The 18,184-nt window shown below is 37.0% G+C and overlaps 1 protein-coding gene across 4 annotated transcripts in view; it reads left to right on the forward strand.

Annotated features, from left to right (window-relative positions):
• LOC110029834 (nudix hydrolase 3) overlaps positions 1–18,184 on the forward strand; it is a 109,477-nt gene that overhangs the window by 36,178 nt on the left and 55,115 nt on the right. For all 4 annotated transcript variants that reach the window (XR_002294583.1, XR_002294582.1, XM_020732292.1 and 1 more), the window contains 2 exons: positions 2,596–2,729; positions 3,277–3,358. Coding sequence is in view for 2 of the 4 variants with exons in the window: in XM_020732292.1 (XP_020587951.1) it covers positions 2,596–2,729; positions 3,277–3,358 (216 nt within the window). In the remaining 2 variants the exon portion in view is untranslated. The remainder of the gene's footprint in view (positions 1–2,595; positions 2,730–3,276; positions 3,359–18,184) is intronic.

The raw sequence follows: 18,184 nt of genomic DNA on the forward strand, positions 1-18,184 counted from the left end.
ATGTATCATCTATCTATAACTGACTCTTTTAGAGGATATGGGGCAATGCATTACAAAGATGCTCCGAGATGGTTGGCATAGGTTCCAAGACAATTGAGAGAAGCCAAATTGTTGACCTCTTACAATTTTGCGTAATTTACTCTTCATTTTTGATTTGTACCCTTTTTATTTATAGGGATGGGTGTGATAAAATTGACAAATTCACAGGTTTTATGATAACACTATTGTTGGTCTATGATCTCCATTTAAATACACTTAATGATATTTAATGCAAAATGACAGTAATTTTTTGGGTTGATCCTTAATTTTTTTTTATTTGGTAGATAACACCATTATATTTTTGTTTGATGTTTGTTGAAAAAATATTATATAAGGTGTTGTAATCTACATTAATAATAGCTATGTTATGTTTTAATATACATCCATAATATATTGCTTTTTATGCTTTCAAGATCCAAGGGAGGAGATAAAATAATGGAGGGTACCCCATGTCTTTTTTTTTGTCCATGTTGATCGTTGAAATAGAAAAGGTGGTATTAAAAAAAAGAGAGAAAATAAAAATAATCAAAATGTAATATCCTACCTGTTCCCGCACTTCTTTTGAGGCTTAAAATTCAATTTGGCAGTTCCCCGGGCTTCACTTAAGCCTCTCGTTTTGAAACTGATCGCAGTCGGTCGTCTCTCCATTTGAACTCATTTCCTCTTTTTCGTCAACCCCTACACTGAAGCTCTGCACAAGATTTCAATCCATCCCCTCGACTACCACACGCGCCTTCTCCTACACAAGCTTACGTTTCTTCCCTTCCACTAACACTTGCACCTTCTTATGTACAACTTCGATTGATCTTTTTTTTCAACATTGTGCCTCAACTGCTTGAAGAATCGGTGAAAACCTCCGTCCCATAGAATTACACACGTTCTTCTTCCTCCTTTTGCGCCAACACCCTCATTTCCATTGCATATGAAAACCACCACAACTCCGAAGATCCTGATCCCGCTTCGGCCCCTCTTTGCTCCAAAACATACCTTCCCTTTTGCCCACTCGCTATTGCTTTCATGTTGAAGAAATGAAATATTTCACGCAAGAATAGATCTAGGAGAGAAAGCAACCACAAGGTCGCGACAATCCGACATCTTCTTGTGCTAAAGCCGTGATCTCCAGTCGAGGCCTACGCTGTGCCTCCTTGTTGATTTCCTTTGCAGTGTACACCTCATGATTTGAAGCTTCCCCCTTCACTTCCTTGTTCATGTGACTACGTCGTCTTCTTGCACCAAAACCCTCCGCGTTCTACTCATTTCCCAAATCCACCCTTTTCATCCAAACTGACAACGAAGCCTTGCAAAATCGAAAGTTACATGCTTGGTATGTCCTCCTATCTTGATTAGATCGAGGGCTGCCCTAGTGCTCTTCGTCGATTCTTCGACCAAAGCTGTCCGCTCTCCTACTTGAAGCCGCACACACAGTCCTCTCTGTGGTGCATAAAAACACCCTACCCGAGCCTCTTTGTGTGTTATAATCCTTCAGATCGAGCCTTTTTGCACCAGGTCTCCACCTATCCAAACCCAAGTCCCTATTATTGTTTCAAATTTTGTATATTATATTATTGTTGTCGAACGCCGATGCAGTCGTTTCATCATCATCAATGTTGCTGCATTGCTTGAAAATGTATAAAAATTGGACAATAAGGTAATTTTGTTAAAATGTCCATGTGAGGAAGCTTGAGTTCCTGTTGAGATCTTAATCGTGTTTGTCATTGTTTCCCTCCATCATCCGCTTGAAGCTCAAAGTGATATATTTTAGAATTTAAAACATATGTATGTTGCTGCTATATGCTGATTATTTAGTGTTAAATGGCTAACCTTGATCTAAAGTGCTTTGCTGTTATCGGGAGGAGTTATTAATCATAGGGGCTTGTGCCTATGGGAAACCTCGAACCCCATATCAAAAAATTCCTTACAAATTAAGGGCAAATTCTCTGGGTAGAGACTTATCTACAATCCAATCCACGTTTTGAAAATTTGACCCTCAAAGCTCCCTCAAACAATAGTAAAACAGAGAGTTGGAGACGACGGAATCGAAGACGTTAGTTAGGTAGGAGACATGAAATGAATGGGTGAGGTGACGATAGTTCAGATCTATAATGAAGAGGGTAAATTACTTTGCAGTTTTGTCAGGCTGGGGAGTGAAACCTTACCAACATCGAGCTTTGGCGCATTCACCCAATAAACCTATCTTTCTTGTTCAAGAAAATACGAGTTGTATTACTTAGTTTTATGCCTTTTAACTGTTGCTTAAAAAGCAGCGGTGAAGTAGGTGTACGGGGACAAACCTAACAAATCTGATGTGGTGAAAAGTGGATTTCTTGTGCTAAAAATATGAATTTCATCATTAAAACACCAACAAGACATTACATAGTACTGTTTTGCTCGTGAAGTTGTGGTAAATTATATTATGTGGATTGTACTTCCAACCATATTTGACCCATTTTTTTGGACTTTTTGTCCTCCATTTTTGGTGTTTACACATATTTAATGAGTGCTTCACCTTTTAACTGTAATTTATAAATTCTTTATGTTCTTTTCATCATTTTACAGGAAACTGAAGTTTCTTCCGTCAAATATATATTTTGGGCAGATTATAAGAGTCTACTAGCAAATAATGATGAACAATATGTTCCGTATGATGTATCTGGGCAGTATAGTATTCTTTTTGATGTCATTGAGCAGAGGTATTGTCGTTATCCTCTTCAATTTTGCTCTTTCTATTGCAACTGCTTGATTGCAGCCGAACACAAGCTTTACACTTAACACATTTCTAGTTCGTTGATGTTGCATGTTAAAGTTATCTAAAATAAAGATACAGACGAAGTCCTTTCAAATGGATGGATTTCTTGTATTTATAATGCTTGCGTACTTTGAACTGCAAGGTTAGGTTTATTAGATATCCTAGCATGCGTTCTTTGCTTTTTTATGTGCTAATAAAAACAATGATAGTACTGATTGGGAACATCTGTTTCAAAATGCTATAATACTCAAATGGATATCAAGACCAAAAATAACTTCTTTTATTCTGACATGTGCCATCTATATGTATAAATGGGTTTTAAAAGTTCATTTTTTGAGAATCAAAATGTGGGATGTGATATGGAGTAATGCTCACAAACTTCTACTCGCATATGATTCAATTTGTGGTTTTAGTAAATTTAATAGCAGCAAATAGATTTGTTCACAAATTTATTGAACTGTTTTGTTGAGCTCTCTTTGTAATTAATGTAGGTACAAGGAAGACATTGAAAGTCGTAGTCTAGACTTGCAGAAAAAGCTCAATCGATATGCTCCTGTCCATTTGGATGCAGAGGTATTGATTTAAGTTATTTCTTCTCCAAAAGCTTTTTAGAAAACTTCTCTTGAGAATTAGGATGAGAAAGGAGTATAAAACAGGAGATTTTGTGTAAAACACAAGATTGAAAACCATTCATAAAAATGCAAAGAAATAACTATCATTAAAAAAAAAAAGGAAACCAATCTTTAATTCTTGAATGTAGAGTTAAAAAAATAAAAATGAAAAGTTACTGTCCATGGATTGATGAGTTGTTATAGGTGGAAAGTTGCAGTCCACAAATTAATGGATTATTATAAATGAAAAGCAACCCATGGATTACTGGATTGTTAGAGAAGAAAAGTAGTTGTCTATGGATTATTGGGTTGATAAAAATGGACATGTATGTTTCATAGATTTAGGATTATTTTAACACACTTTTTAAGCTGGGTTTGATATGCTGATTATGCGCAACTTGTTGGTTACTTATCAATTATCATTCTGGTATAATGCCTTGGTGAGTATATTTGCAGTTTGAGTTTGTTGGAACATAATTTTGTTTAGTTTTTCTTTTTTTTCCCATACTTTGTAGACCAAATATTGATCTAACTTAATTTTTGAATAAGTTTTTTTGCAATACATATGGCAACCTGGTTGCTCCATTACAATGTTAAAGAATTTATCATGTGATTTAGTTATGATAACAATGTTTTTGTCCACGTGAAGTGCCATTAACTTACATTCACGGCCAAGTGTGCTTTTCCGGTACACATTGTTTCTTTTTTATGCAACCAGGCTTCTCTATATTATTGAGTTAATTGAGCTTTTGCAAGCTTGCATCCAAGCATTCTTATTTTTTGAATTAGATCAAGAATATTGTTCGTTTGAGAAATAGCAAAAACTTTTTTGGTCATGCTTCTTCCATACCAACAAGTATTTTAGATTTTTAAATCTTTTTTCTTAAATTCTGTGGAAATTTGAAAACATTTGGTCCTTTTTATGTTTACCTCTCTGATGTAGGCTGGTCACAAGGATTTGATTGGGATATCTTAGGAAACTTTTGAATGGTCTACTCTTCCTATTTTATGTTTTTCTATTTTTTATTCAAAATTATTTCATTTCCTAATTTAGGTGGATATGTTTGGTAAGTTTGTAAATAAGGAATGATTGATTTTTCTGTATATATGTATTCTATTTGTAAACAATGAATTAAGCAATTTTCCTCAAGTAAAATCTACATTGTATCAGAGACATGATTCACACATTATCTCCCTTTGTAAGAAACATTCTCTACTTGAAACTCCTCTATTGGAACCTCTAAAAGACCTTTACTACCAGAAGTTTGTAAATGCGTCTTTCATAGTTGAGCCGTAACTCGTCTGCCAAGAGTAGTAACCTCCTTCTCTAGGCACCTATACCTCAAACTTTTTTTTTCTTAAGCCGAAACTCCTCTGCCAGAGCCGAAATTACTTTTTTTAGATTTGGAACTTCACCTACCATATCTGGTACTTCCTTTGTAGGTCTCTGTTCTGCTCCTTTCTGGAGCAGGAATCCTCTATCTAGTTATCTCCTCCGTCGGAATCCTCCTTGCAGCTGAATTCTTTATTGCAGGCCCTCCTTCAGTCGGAGCTCTCACTGCAGCCCTCCTCTGCATTCTTTATCCATCGGAAGTCTTCCTCTTGTATTCCCTATCTCTCTATTTCTCCATCTCTTTGGCCAAAATCTTTCTAAAATAACAACCAATAGTGGCAACAAGTAGCAGTAGTGACATTAAGCAACAATAGTGGTAACAACAACAAGGGCAACAACTATTAGAATTATTAGTCTAATTAGTTTTGCAGTAATTATTAGGGTTTATTTGCTTTATTGTAATGTGTATTTATTCATCCTTTTTTTCTATCAATGAAAATAAGGTGATCTAGCCCCAAAAGTTGACACAGTATCAAAGCCATGAGTCTAACCCTAGAGCCTCCACCTTAGCCGCCGACACTTGCTCCTTCCCTGCAAGGTTTCTACCTCAACCCTTTCTTGTTCTCCCTGGTTCGCCCTTTTTACCACCCCAACCTCACAACAACCTCACAACTCACCCCGCTATAGGACGTCTACCTACGCTGCCTCTCTGCAGAAGGCCACTTGACTAATCAATTGTTGTTTCCAGCCGTTGGAATTGTCTTCCGCTAGTCTGAGCTTCCTCCAGTGAGCCCGTTCTTCTTGTATGGTGCAATCAGGGACTTGTCCAGTTGCCAGCTCTTATTATGCTGTTCTCAATCAGGGATATTCCTATGTCTAGACATCCCAACATCACGATTGTCTCAGTTGGAATCATGACAGATTCACCACCGAGCCTTCTTCCGATGGTGTACTTGAGTCCACCAATGGGTTAGCATCGTTCTCAATCCCTCCGCAGATCGGAGGACCGGAAATCCACATGAACTTGCTGATCACCACACATGAACTAAACGATTCTAATTTTCTCTAGTGATCTCAAGCCGTGTCTTTGTTCGTCGAAGGATGCCGGAAATTCAGCTATCTCAATCGGAATGATTAGTAAACCTCCAAAAATGGATCCAACGTATGAAACGTGGGAAGTGGTGAATTCTATTGTCATGCCATGGTTGATTAACTCCATGGAGACTAGGATTGGCAGTCGTATATGTTTCTTCTTTCTGCCAATGCTCTATGGACTGCAGTTCGGGGTGCATACTCAGATATATGAAACTCCAGCCAACTTTATGAGGTTTCCAAGAAGACTCGCAAGGCAAAACTGGGATCGAGACCGTGCCCCACTACTATAATGATTTGGTGGCCTTATGACTGTAATTCGATCCCTACTATGACTACATACTCTTTCCAAAAAATTGTTGAAAAAGATTTTTTATTTTAATTTCTGCAGGCCTTAACAAGTTTCTTGATGAAATTCAAGGCTGTATCCTTGGACGGGATCCTCTTCATTCCCCTCATGCCGCTTTCACTGAAATTCAATGCGAAGAGAGCCAAAGATTTGTCATCTCGACACTTCCACTTCAGTTGAATCATCTGCATTGGTCACTAATAGTAGTCAACGCTCATCTCGAGCCACTGGCTCCACTTGTGATTACTGTTACAAACCCAGCCACACTCAGGACAAATATTGGACACTCCATGGAAAACCAGCACACAAACCGTCAACCAAATTTTTCTGTACTAAGGGTCCTACTACGACATCTGAATCTATTACATCTCAACCTGCTCCGTTTAGAATACTGGAATCATTCGACTCTCTTAAGTGTGAGATGGTGCTATTAATTAAACTTCTTGAATCTAGCCAATTTTCTTTCAGTCCATCGACCTCTCACACATCTAACAAGTTACCATTCCTATGTCTCTCACCTCTTGTCTCTTTTAGTCCATGGATTATTGATTCATGAGCCACAAACTACATGACTGGACACTCTTGACTGGAAAGCTTTCTCAACATATTATCCATGCTACGAGAAAGATACAAAAAAATTGCTGATGACTCATGTAACTTCGTTACTGGTATAAGATCGGTTTTATTAACAACCAGCTAACTCTGAAATCTTTGTTGCATGTTCTCCAGTTGAAATGTAACTTGTTATTTGTTTGTAAGCTGACACATGACATGGATTGTGCTGTTCATTCTTCTCCAGATATTTGTGTCTTTTAGGATCACGTTCGGGGAGGATGATTGAAACTACTAAACGACTAGCCGGGATCTACTTCTTCCAAAAGAAAGACAGAGAATGAGGACACTTCTAGTTGTTGTAGACTTTTTCGATCAACTGAATGTCCGATGATGTTGTTGCATTATGTTTTGAGTAATCTCATTTTTTAATATTTAAATCATCTGTTCACTGATAAAAAAATTGCTAGTTTTAAATGTGAGATTTGTCAACTAGCTAAACATCATCGAGTTTCATATTCAATCACCTTTACACGCTTTCCGCTTTTTTTTCACTTATTTACAATGACTTATGAGAATCCTATTGCATTCACATCTACACTAATAATTGACGGATCCTTACCTTAATTGATGACCACACTTGAATGGCGTGAGTCTTTTATCTTAAAAGATAAGTCTGAAACTGCTTTCATCTTAAAAAAACTTTTATTTCTTCCTTTTGATCCAATTCAAGACATCATTGTCGGCCGTCCAAACCGACAGTAGGCATGCATTTTTTAACTTAGTTTTAGGTGAATTGTTGGTGAGCATGGGCATCCTTCATTATAGCTCATGTACAGACTCTCCTCAATAAAATGGGGCAATTGAAAGAAGAAGTCGACACATACTCGAAGTGGCTCACTCCATGTTTCAATTTAATGTCTCGAAAATGTTTTGGAATGATTTTGTGCTTACTACCACTTATCTCATCAATAGAATCCTTACAAAATTTCATAGCTTCAGAACTCCTTTAACTATCTTGATGTCATGTTTTCCTATTGATTGGCTCTTCACCAATCTTGAACCCAAAATAGTTGGATGCACGACCTTTGTTCGGAATACCGCCCCTAACCGTAGTAAGCTCAATCCCAGATCCATAACATGCGTCTTCGAAAATTCTTCCACTTAAAAAGGTTATCAGTGTCTTGATCGTACTATAAATAAACTCTATGTGAGTGTCGATGTCTGATTTGAAAGTGCTCCTTACTTCTCTGTCACGACCTCAAGTGAGTGGGGGCTTGTTTTCTTGGACACTATTCTTTATCCAACACCTGTGAATATTTCTCCACCACTATACCCAAGAAACTATCTGTTCTCTTAGATCCACCACCTACCAATCAACCAGAACCTCCTCCAATTTTGTGTGTCTATACTCGATGCACTCGTCCTGATGTTCCTACTCTGGAGCCTGCTACTTCTTTAGAGGACCTGGAATCCATTTCGAGCGATATCCCCAGAACTAAAACCACTCTGAATCTGAGGAGGTGAGTTCTCCCATTGAAGTATGTAATCTGACAAGCTTTCTTTATTCCATGGAAAAATGGATCCCTTTCCACAGTGTATCGTCGACCTGCGAAGCGTTTGCTATTGCCTCGACGGATCATCGTCTCACATCTACTATTGAAGCAACATTAGTTGAATCTTCCTGAAAAATTGCAGTAATGGATGAGATGAATGCCCTTCGGCGGAATCATACATGAGATATTATGGATCTTCCTCTAAGTAAGATCTACCAGCATTGGAGTCTCTGAAAGTCACTTTTGTTGCATCATTCGAAATAGACTTGGGATCGCTCCGATACTTCTTAGGCACGAAAGTTGCTTGGTCATCTCAAGGCATTGCCTATATCAGTGTAAATATGTACTTGTTCTATAGACAAAAAATAAACTTCTCCTATTCATATCAGTGGCAGTTATAATGGATCCCATTGAGAAATTAGCTGATGATTTCAATATGGTTCCGGTGAAAAAGATTCATTACCTACGTCCTGTGGGGAAACTTATTTATCTCACACATACTTGCCTTAACATTTGCCACACAGTCGGTATTGTGAGTCAATTCATGTATGATCCCTATGAGCACCATTTCAGAGTGTTCATCAGATCCTTTCCTACTAAAATGCACACCTGACTTAGGTTTGTTTTTTTTGACGTTACATCTTGTTCGATTGCTGCTTATATGGAGGCAGGCTGGGCCGGGTCCAGTCATGATCAGCGATCAACCTCGAAATATTGCTCATTTGTGTGGGAAAATTTTGTCACATTAAAACCAAAAACTAGTTGGTTGTGATTCGAATAATGCTGAAGCCGAGTTTCGCTCCATGCCCATGCCCTTTGGTATCTGTGAAGCTCTCTGGCTGCACATCATCCTTTGTGAGTTACGTCTGCTGGTTTTTGCTCTTCTCTAGCTGTTCTGTGATAATAAAGTTGCCATTAACATCACCCTTAATCTGGTTTAGTATGATCACACCAAGTATATAGGGATTGATCGACACTTCATTACGGAAAAGCTTGAATATGGGAGATTTGTATTCTTTTTGTTCCATCCAATGATCAATCAGCATATAGCCTTAACAAAATTCTTCTTGGCCGTTGTTTGACGACTTCAAATCTAAGTTGAATATGATGAACATCTATTCTTCAACTTAAAGGGGAATATTAGAATTATTTGCCTAATTAATGCTGCAGTGAATTTGCTTGTTTATTTTCTTCTATTTTCATATTTATGTATTTCTTAATTTATGTCTTTCCTTATATGTGAGTATTGTAATGTGTATTTATAAACTTTTCTCCTTTCAAAAGCTAACACACCGGCAACAAGTAGCGACAAGAGCAATAGTGGCAGTAAGTTGCAGCAGGAGCAACCAATCTTTCTTTCCTTTCCTGCAGCAACATTCTATGTACCTGCAGAAACTACAGTCAAGTAGAAGCAACCCTAAATGGTTTTAGAGTTGATGACTAAGTACATGATGAAGACATCAAGCTCTATTCCGGGAGAAATATTATGTTCAGAGTTCCAACATAGTTTTGCGTTCGGACTCCAATAATAATTTACTAGTTGTCAAGTGGTGGGCCCTCGTGTTGTGAGATTAAAAAATGAGAAAAAAGATGCTTATTTGGCGTGACCCGGTTCAAAAAGCACCCAATTTTTTGAAAAGAAAACCGCACGCTGTTTGAAATCGCATGCACTAAGTTTTAAAGAGGAGCACAACCGATGGTTTAGGGTGGTATTGGGAAACACGACCGAAAAAAACTTAGGTTTTTAATTACGGTCCAACAAACATGTTAAACTAGCGAACATTCACTTGTGGCACAACCGATGGTTTAGGGTGGTATTGGGAAACACTATCGAAAAAAACTTAGGTTTTTAATTACGGTCCGACAAACATGTTAAACTAGCGAACATTCACTTGTTTAATATGTTCGATATGTTTCAAATGAGCTTTGGGTTGTAAAGTCATGTAAACTCATGTAGTTGTTCGACATACAATGTTTAGGGTTTAGGGTAGGAGATCTGCAAGCCAATCAGGAATGAAACTGATAAAGGAAAATAACAACAAAGAGAAAGGGAAGAAAGGTGCAGGTAAAGATGAAAAATAAGTTGGTTGTATTTATTTATCAGCATTTAATTTTTTGCTTGTGTAAACTGTATATAATCAAGAAATTTATTGCTTCATTTGTTCAATGTGCTATCTGTAAGCGTGCCATTATAATTATGCATATTCATGATTTATTATTGTAGAACAATGCTTTTTATTTGATAAGGTTCTTGTGTTCAATGTATTAAGAAAAACAGAAAATATCCATTTAATCCTTTATATTCATGATTTGTCTTTGGAGAACAATGCATTTGATTTGATAATGTTTATTTGTTTGATCTGTTTAAAAAAAAATATAAAATATTCTTCTGCACAAACACAATAACTCCACAATTCCACTATATTATCCTCACGATACAACCATATTAACATCAAATATTATCATATTATCACAAGAATATCACTACAATGCTGACACATTACAACCCCAATAGCACTAAGATATAAAAATAGTATCACAATAAGGCAAACACAATACCATCATCATACCACTATAAAATTAACAAAATACAAGTCTAATTTCACCAAAATATCACTATAATACAATCACATTACCATCCCACAACCACTAAGATATTACCAAAGTACTAACAACATAACACCAAAATACCAAGAAAATACCAACACTATGCCACCAAAATATCACAAGAATAATACTATAATACTATCAGAATACTACCACAATACCGCTAGAAAACCATCAAAATAAAATCACATCACCACTACAAAATCACCATAATACCACCATATTATAATCACAATACCACTACAATTCTGTTGGCATTATGATGATATAGTGATGATAATTTGATGATATTTTGGTGGTAATATGATGATTTTGGGGTGATATTATGGTGATTTGATGATGATTTCTGGTGGTATTAGATGATAATTTGGTGTTATTATGATAGTTTTCTGATGGTATTTTTGTGTCATTATGATGATACTATATTAGTATTTTGTTGTCATTGGAATGTTAATATAGTGGTATTATGGTGGCATTGTGGCACTAATATAGTAGTATTGTGGTGGTAACATGGTGGTATTTTGATGACATTGTGGTGATATTTTGGTGATATTGTGTGGTTGTATTGTGTTTGTTTTGTGGTGATATTATGGTAGTTTTTGGATTGTAATGTGGTGGCAATATGGTGACTTTTTATTGTAGAGTTATGTTGGTACTTTTGTGGTAGTTTGGTGGTATAGAAGATGATAATGTGGTGGTAATTTGGTGGCCGTTTGTTATAAAATTTGGCTGGTAGGTGGTGTAAGAGATGGTAATGTTGTGGTAATTTGTTGATTTTTTGTTGTAGAATTCTATTAGTATTTTTGAGGTGTTTGGGTGGTATAAAAGATTGTAAGATGGTGGTAATTTGTTAATTGTTTGTTGTAGAATTCTGATTGATTTTTTTTTTTTTGATATTTTGGTGGTATAGGAGATGATACTATGATGATAATTTCATAATAGTTTTGTGATATTATGGTGGTAATATGATGGTGTTATAGTAATATTATTAGATTTATAATGACAATCAAATGCCTAGTCGTTATTACTTCTTATTTCTTTCCTATTAGCTTTAATTTCTCTCATTATGTAATTTCTATTTGATTTATTCTGTTTTATTTTTTTCCTATTATTTTATGTTGTTTTTTCCTTTTATTTTATGTTGTTTTATTTATTTCCTCTGTGTGTGTGTATTGTAATTGAGTTTAAATACCCCTTCTATCAACAAAATTAAGCTTCTCCAGTCACAAATTCAGCATTGTATCAGAGCCATGACTCCAACCCCCAGATGTTCCACCCTATATCCTGTCAGCAGCCACCTTTCAACATCTGTTGTTTTATTTATTTTCTTTAGCCATAATGTACAACACTAGTTCTATTGCAGATGTCTTCAACGTTGCTTTCTGCCACAGATCTCTTCAGCATTGCCGCTAAAACCCAAGTGGTGTCTTCCAGCCGTAACCTCTTTAGTCTGTCACTAGTTCAAATCGGCTCTCCTGTGCGGCTCTCTTCAGCCAGTTCGACTTCTTTCTACAACTAAAACCTAGTGTCTGCTGCTCCTTCAAATCGACAGGTTCTCTGTTCCAGCCACTGTTTGCGTGGTTTGCTTGCTGCTACTTCAACCTGCTCCATGCTTTTGCGTCAGTTTTACTACGAAGCTTTTGCCGCTATTGATTTCAGTCGTCGTTGACTTCCAGTCTGCTTTTGTGACTGTTTTTTGCCAACTATTGTTCTAAAAGCTTTTTCAGCCGCTGGAAATCCCCCCTTGACAGCCTTTCTTATGTATCAGAAACCTAACATCACCTTTGCCTCTGTTGGAAGTATGACAGATTCCTCTACAATTGAACCTCTTACTAACGGTGTGCATGAGTTCATCGGAGGATCGTCATAGGAACCGTGTCGTGTTGTTTCTTGCGATCAAACTGCCAATGCCTACCAAATAGAATGTGGTAGGCGTCCATAAGAAACGAATCATACCTGGTAGTGTAGCTGATCTCTGATGAAAAAGTCAATTAGAGACTATTGATTCACACTTATCTCATTGCCCTTCTTTAGCCAGGTAGGAGAATATGACTGTGGATGCTTCTGGGTGTCGAATCCTAACTTTTTTAGCATGAGCGTGGACACCACATTCTCGCAGTTTTGGATGTCGATGAGTAGGCTACAAACCTTCCCCATGACGATGCACTAGGTGCGAAAAATATTATGCTGTAACCAAAATTGGTCCCGCTTGGGCTTAGACTGTAGTATTTGCCACACGACGAGTTCTTCTCCTTCGTTTCCCTGTAGCCGAAGCTCTTCTTCTAAACTCTCTTTTGATTCCTCATCGACTTCCTGTACGGCTCCTTGTTCCGTGAATGTGACGACTTGACTTGTTGGACATTTGGAGGCTATGTGATCGTAGCCGTAATGCCGGAAACACTTTCCGGCTGGCTCTGCATTTGAGGAACTACACCTTTCTCTGTTTTTTTCTGCTTTGATCTGCCTCATCAGTCCCTTATCCAATTTTTTTATTTTCTTCTAAGGCACCCTTGTCGACTGTAACAGTTGCAGGTGACTTCTTATTTGAAGGTGGTGGTATGAACGACGACTGTTGTCTGCTTTGCTTTTGCTGTCTCTCCACTTTCAGGGTTAGTATCTGGACATCCCCAACATCCAGTATGACTGTAGCTGTACCACATTGCTAATGGTGGGCTTTATGCCTCTGAGATATCTCTTGATCGTGTGTTCCTCTGGCTTTGTTAGCTCACACTTTAGCTGCAAGTGGTCAAATTGGGTCGTGAACTCTTCAACTAATAGGACTCGTTGCGGCAAGTTGTGGAGTTTTAAGAACATGTTCTGAGGATACTTCGATTGTTATCTTTTGATACTGAGTATTTTTTCTTCCAGTCTGCTTTTGATACTGAGTATTTTTTTTTTCATTGCCTTCATTTTCTCCTATTTAGTTATCTTTTCACCTCCTTCCTCTGCCTTTGTAGATTCTCCTACCATAAGGAGACATTCTTCTTTAATTTAATTGCAGCTACCTAGACTCGCTTCTCCTCTGGTACATCTTTTTCTTTGAAGATTCGTTCGATTGTTTGCAGCTAGTCGATAAACTTATCGAGGTCCATGCTTCCCTCGAACTCTGGGAGGTTCATCTTGATGCCAAAGTCCCTCTGAACTCCATTAAGGGACTCTTCTTTTAGCCTCCTTTGAGATTGGGTACCAAAATAGTGTGGCTGATATTCTCTGTAGCTGTGATCTTCACTGTGGAACAGATTTAGATCCTCATCTCTATTTGCCATACGACTCTCTCGATTATGGTTGAAAGTAATCTCTTTCTAGTTCTCGCATTCTAACTCGGCTAGTCTTTGTTGTAGACGACGGATATCACATATGATCTCTTACCGAGTAGAGCTTGATGTATGTCTCTGTAGTGGCATGGCTCGAGTTGTCAATTGGAAGAAAAAAGTTGTGGCGGTTAATTCGGTAGTGGCGGGTGAATAGAACTAGGGTTGAGCTAGTTTTAATACTGGAACTAGTTGGGATGTGTAGTAATATAAAAAAGTAGAATTTTGTTAATATAAAAATAATGGTATAACACGACTCAAACAAAAGAGAAATACAATAATAGGTGAATCCCTAACTAGAGCTATTGGAAGAGATTCGAAGGCGGTAGCGGCATCAGTGAGGTGAGCGGTCGTTGGGTAGGTAGGGGATTGTGTGTGGTTAGTTGTAGGTGGATTGAACGGCGAGATCATGGAGGAAGTAGAGGTGGCGGTGGATTGGTAGGGGAACGTGGGGGTGGTAGGTAATTAGGGGAGTGGTAGGGAAAATGGATCAGTGAGTAGTAGCGAAGGAGTTTGAAATTTGCAACACCACCTTGGAGCAAGATTCAGCTGAAGCAGCATCTGTCGTTGGTTACAACTCTAACAGGAGGGAAAAAACTCTACACTGGAGATTAGAAGCACCATGCTTAGTGGCAGCTATTAATAGGCTCCTACACAAGCGGAAGGGGTTGAAAACGACAAGAAGAATCCATAACACTCTTCCCGAAAAAGATCCGATGCAAATAGCTCAATTGGACCGCGCTAGAATTCACAATCCCTTCCCCTGCTGCGGGTTTTCCGCCTTCGTGAGATTGTAGGTCCCCGCTCCGCTTCGCGTAGTTTTGCGGGGCTTCGACTCCCGCGGTTTCAAAGAACCCCTCTTGGGGGCGCTGTTCTATGCCCGAATTTAGGCGCCGTTCCAACCGCCCCCGTCAAATTTCTTTATCAAGAGAAGTGACAAAAATTTGAAATCCCATTGCAAATCCTTTATAAGTCATAAAATTGTTGGTTGAATGTTTGGTGCATGATTTCAACCTTTTCTTTAAATTAATTGTATTGTAGTTCAAAATCATTGTTTATGGATTTTTATAGCGATTTGTACTTCATTGGTTCTTTAGCCATGTTTGGGTTTTCTTTCGGGCGCTGGAGTTATGTTAATTGCTTCTATGGTTTCTGTTTTCACTTTCCTGAACAGGCACGAAGTTGATTCTCTAGAGATTGGGTGTATTTACAAATAGATTAGAAAGTTTGTAATTCTGGCGAGGCTTTGGAATGTTTGATGTACTGATATTAGGATGAGGGAGTTTGTGGTTCTGGTTCAGTGAGGGGCAATGAGAAATGTTCATTGTTTATTGGCTTGATTGGAGATGATGGTGGATGATCTAATAAGTTTCATACTTGAAGTTCTTGTTCTTGATTTTTACCCCCTAAACTTTGACTTCGGAGTAATATGGTTTGGAATTGTTATTTTGTTAATGACGAGAATAGAATTTACACCCTTTTTGTATTTGAGAATATATAATAAAGACATTCTTTATAGAGCTTTACGGTCTAATTTACACTTGTGCTAAGAATGAGAGTAAAATTTGAGCACTCAAAATTTTTTGAAGAAATCAAAGAAGTGATTTTGATCTTGGGAAATAAATAGAGAAGGGTTTGGTCAAGGATTTGAATTTCAAGCACTCTTGAGAGTATTCAATTAGTGAGATATATATCTGTTAGGTCAGCTTCTCTAAAGATAAATAAAAATATTTGTGAAGAGCATTAGTGATGTTGACACTTTTGGGTGTTGTATGTTTTTCCTTTTAGCACACACATTTTGTTGATGGGTGTTGACACAAGTTTTTGTAGACAATCTTTTGATATAAGATGTATTTTCTTAAGATCCATCCAAAGTATTTTATGGCTTTGTTGGTTTGTGAATTGACATTTAGTGCAAATCAAAATGTTGGAGTATTTAAAAATTTACCCCATTCCAAATTCTTCTTTTGAGAAAAGTGCAAAAATGGTCTCTGAACTTTTTATAGGGGATCATTTTAGTTTCTAAGTCTTTACAAGTGTCATTTTAGTCTCTATTTTTTTTTTTTTAATATGGGATAAATAGTCCCCAAAATGTTTAATAGGAGGACTATGTTAACATCCATTAAAATTTTGGTGACAAATTTGGTACTTTTATAGATACTTGGACGAAAATGATCCTATGTAAATAGTCCGGAGAGCATTTTTACACTTTGCTCTTTTTCTTTGATTAAGAAATTAATCCTTAGTGAGGCAAGTATGATCATCAATTGAGGACATAAATCAACTAGCTTTAGAGGCATTTTTTGCTCTAAATCATGCTCGTACTTTATTATTGAATAAAGCCAGGGTTGTAGAGGTTTATAGATTTTGATGTAAGACAAGCTACAATTATGTTTAGCCAAATGATAAATTGTACACTAATTGTTCTTTACATTTTCATAGGAAAATAGAGAATGGATTAATTGTTTTAGATAAGTTTGGATATCTTAGCTGATAGTGTCAAATCCAGACATTACAATTATTACTTGAAATGCTTTTGGAATTTGAAATGGAAATTATGGTGGATAGAAAACTCGTTGTTTGATCCCATACTTTTTGAAGGGATCATTCTTTAATAGGTAAAATTCTGAACACATCTCTGCAATGCCATCACTGAGATCATGACCTTGAACTGGCTAAGATTAGACGACTTTTAACCACATAAATTTTATCTCGAGTGAGTTTGCCGATTGATGATAATTTACAATATAGTTTAGGTAGTAGAAGCACAAAATCACTTGTCAAATTTTTGAAACAATGACGATCTATTCAAACCATTCTTTTAGTGGCTTATATCAACACAGACATTATAATCTTTATGACATGGGTTATGAATGTGGAAGACATTTTTTATCTTTTGTCAATATGATTGTTGTCCTAGATTCTATTATCGAAGTGGTATTTTTTTGTTTTTGTTTGCATTGAGGGTATTTGAGAATTTACCTTTTTGAGTAACCAAGTTGATGCTGGATTACCCCCCAAAATTTCTGGGTAATTTAGCTGCTACAGTACGAAGGGAATAACTTTGTGGAAGGGGCGCCGAAATAATTTTGTTTTTTTTATGCTTTCTGTCATATTATCCTTCATTTTTTTTTAGTCTTTTTCTATATGTGTTGTATTAAAGTTTGGAAGTCAGTTTTTTTGGTGTGTTTTGCTTAGGACAAAAACTGACGTTTGTTTTCTCCCTTCGAGGGCTGAATATGAGGGCTTGGGTGGTGCTCTAGCTGTATCCCTCTCTCGAGGTTGTGTTTATCTGCCCTATCTCCTTCCACATCCTCCCTACGTTGCACCCAGCTTTCCTTTATTGCTAAACTGCTCATGACAACATTCCATTTTTTATTTTTTGTAGTAACAACTTTTGTCTTTTCCTTCTGACATTGCTGCCTCCCTAACCCCCGAAACCCTCCTCACCATCTAGGATAACAACCATACTTGCTTTTTCTACACTTTCATCACCAAAATTCTTTTTTTGCCGCCACACTCGCTAATCATTCCGATACGCCTATTCGAACTTCCAACACCCTTAAGATACACTTTAGTTGTGTTTGCTTGTCTTGTGTTGTATTTTCGCTTCCAAGTGTGTTTGATTATAACTAGTTATTTGTTTTTGGTAATAATATTTATTTTCCCTATTGTGGTTTGGGTGAACTTCGGTATCACAAGCTTATTCTAACAATGTTCCAGAAAGCTTTTGCTATGGGAATCTTCGTTTTGCTATCCTATTAGCTGAAAGAAGAAGTGGTGAACTGGTGCGATTTGTCTTTATTATTGGTTCTCCTTTGAAAATTTTTAATCGAGTATTTTATATTTTTTAAAGCCCAAAGGCTAATATATTAAATAAAAAGTAGGTACAGATAAATTTTGTTGGAGATCCAAAAAATGACACCCAACCCACACAAAAACCACCATATCAAATGGTTTGAAAAAAGAGAGAGAAAGATATATATAT

This window comes from Phalaenopsis equestris, unplaced genomic scaffold (assembly GCF_001263595.1).
Source record: "Phalaenopsis equestris unplaced genomic scaffold, ASM126359v1 Scaffold000606, whole genome shotgun sequence".
NCBI lineage: Eukaryota > Viridiplantae > Streptophyta > Magnoliopsida > Asparagales > Orchidaceae > Phalaenopsis > Phalaenopsis equestris.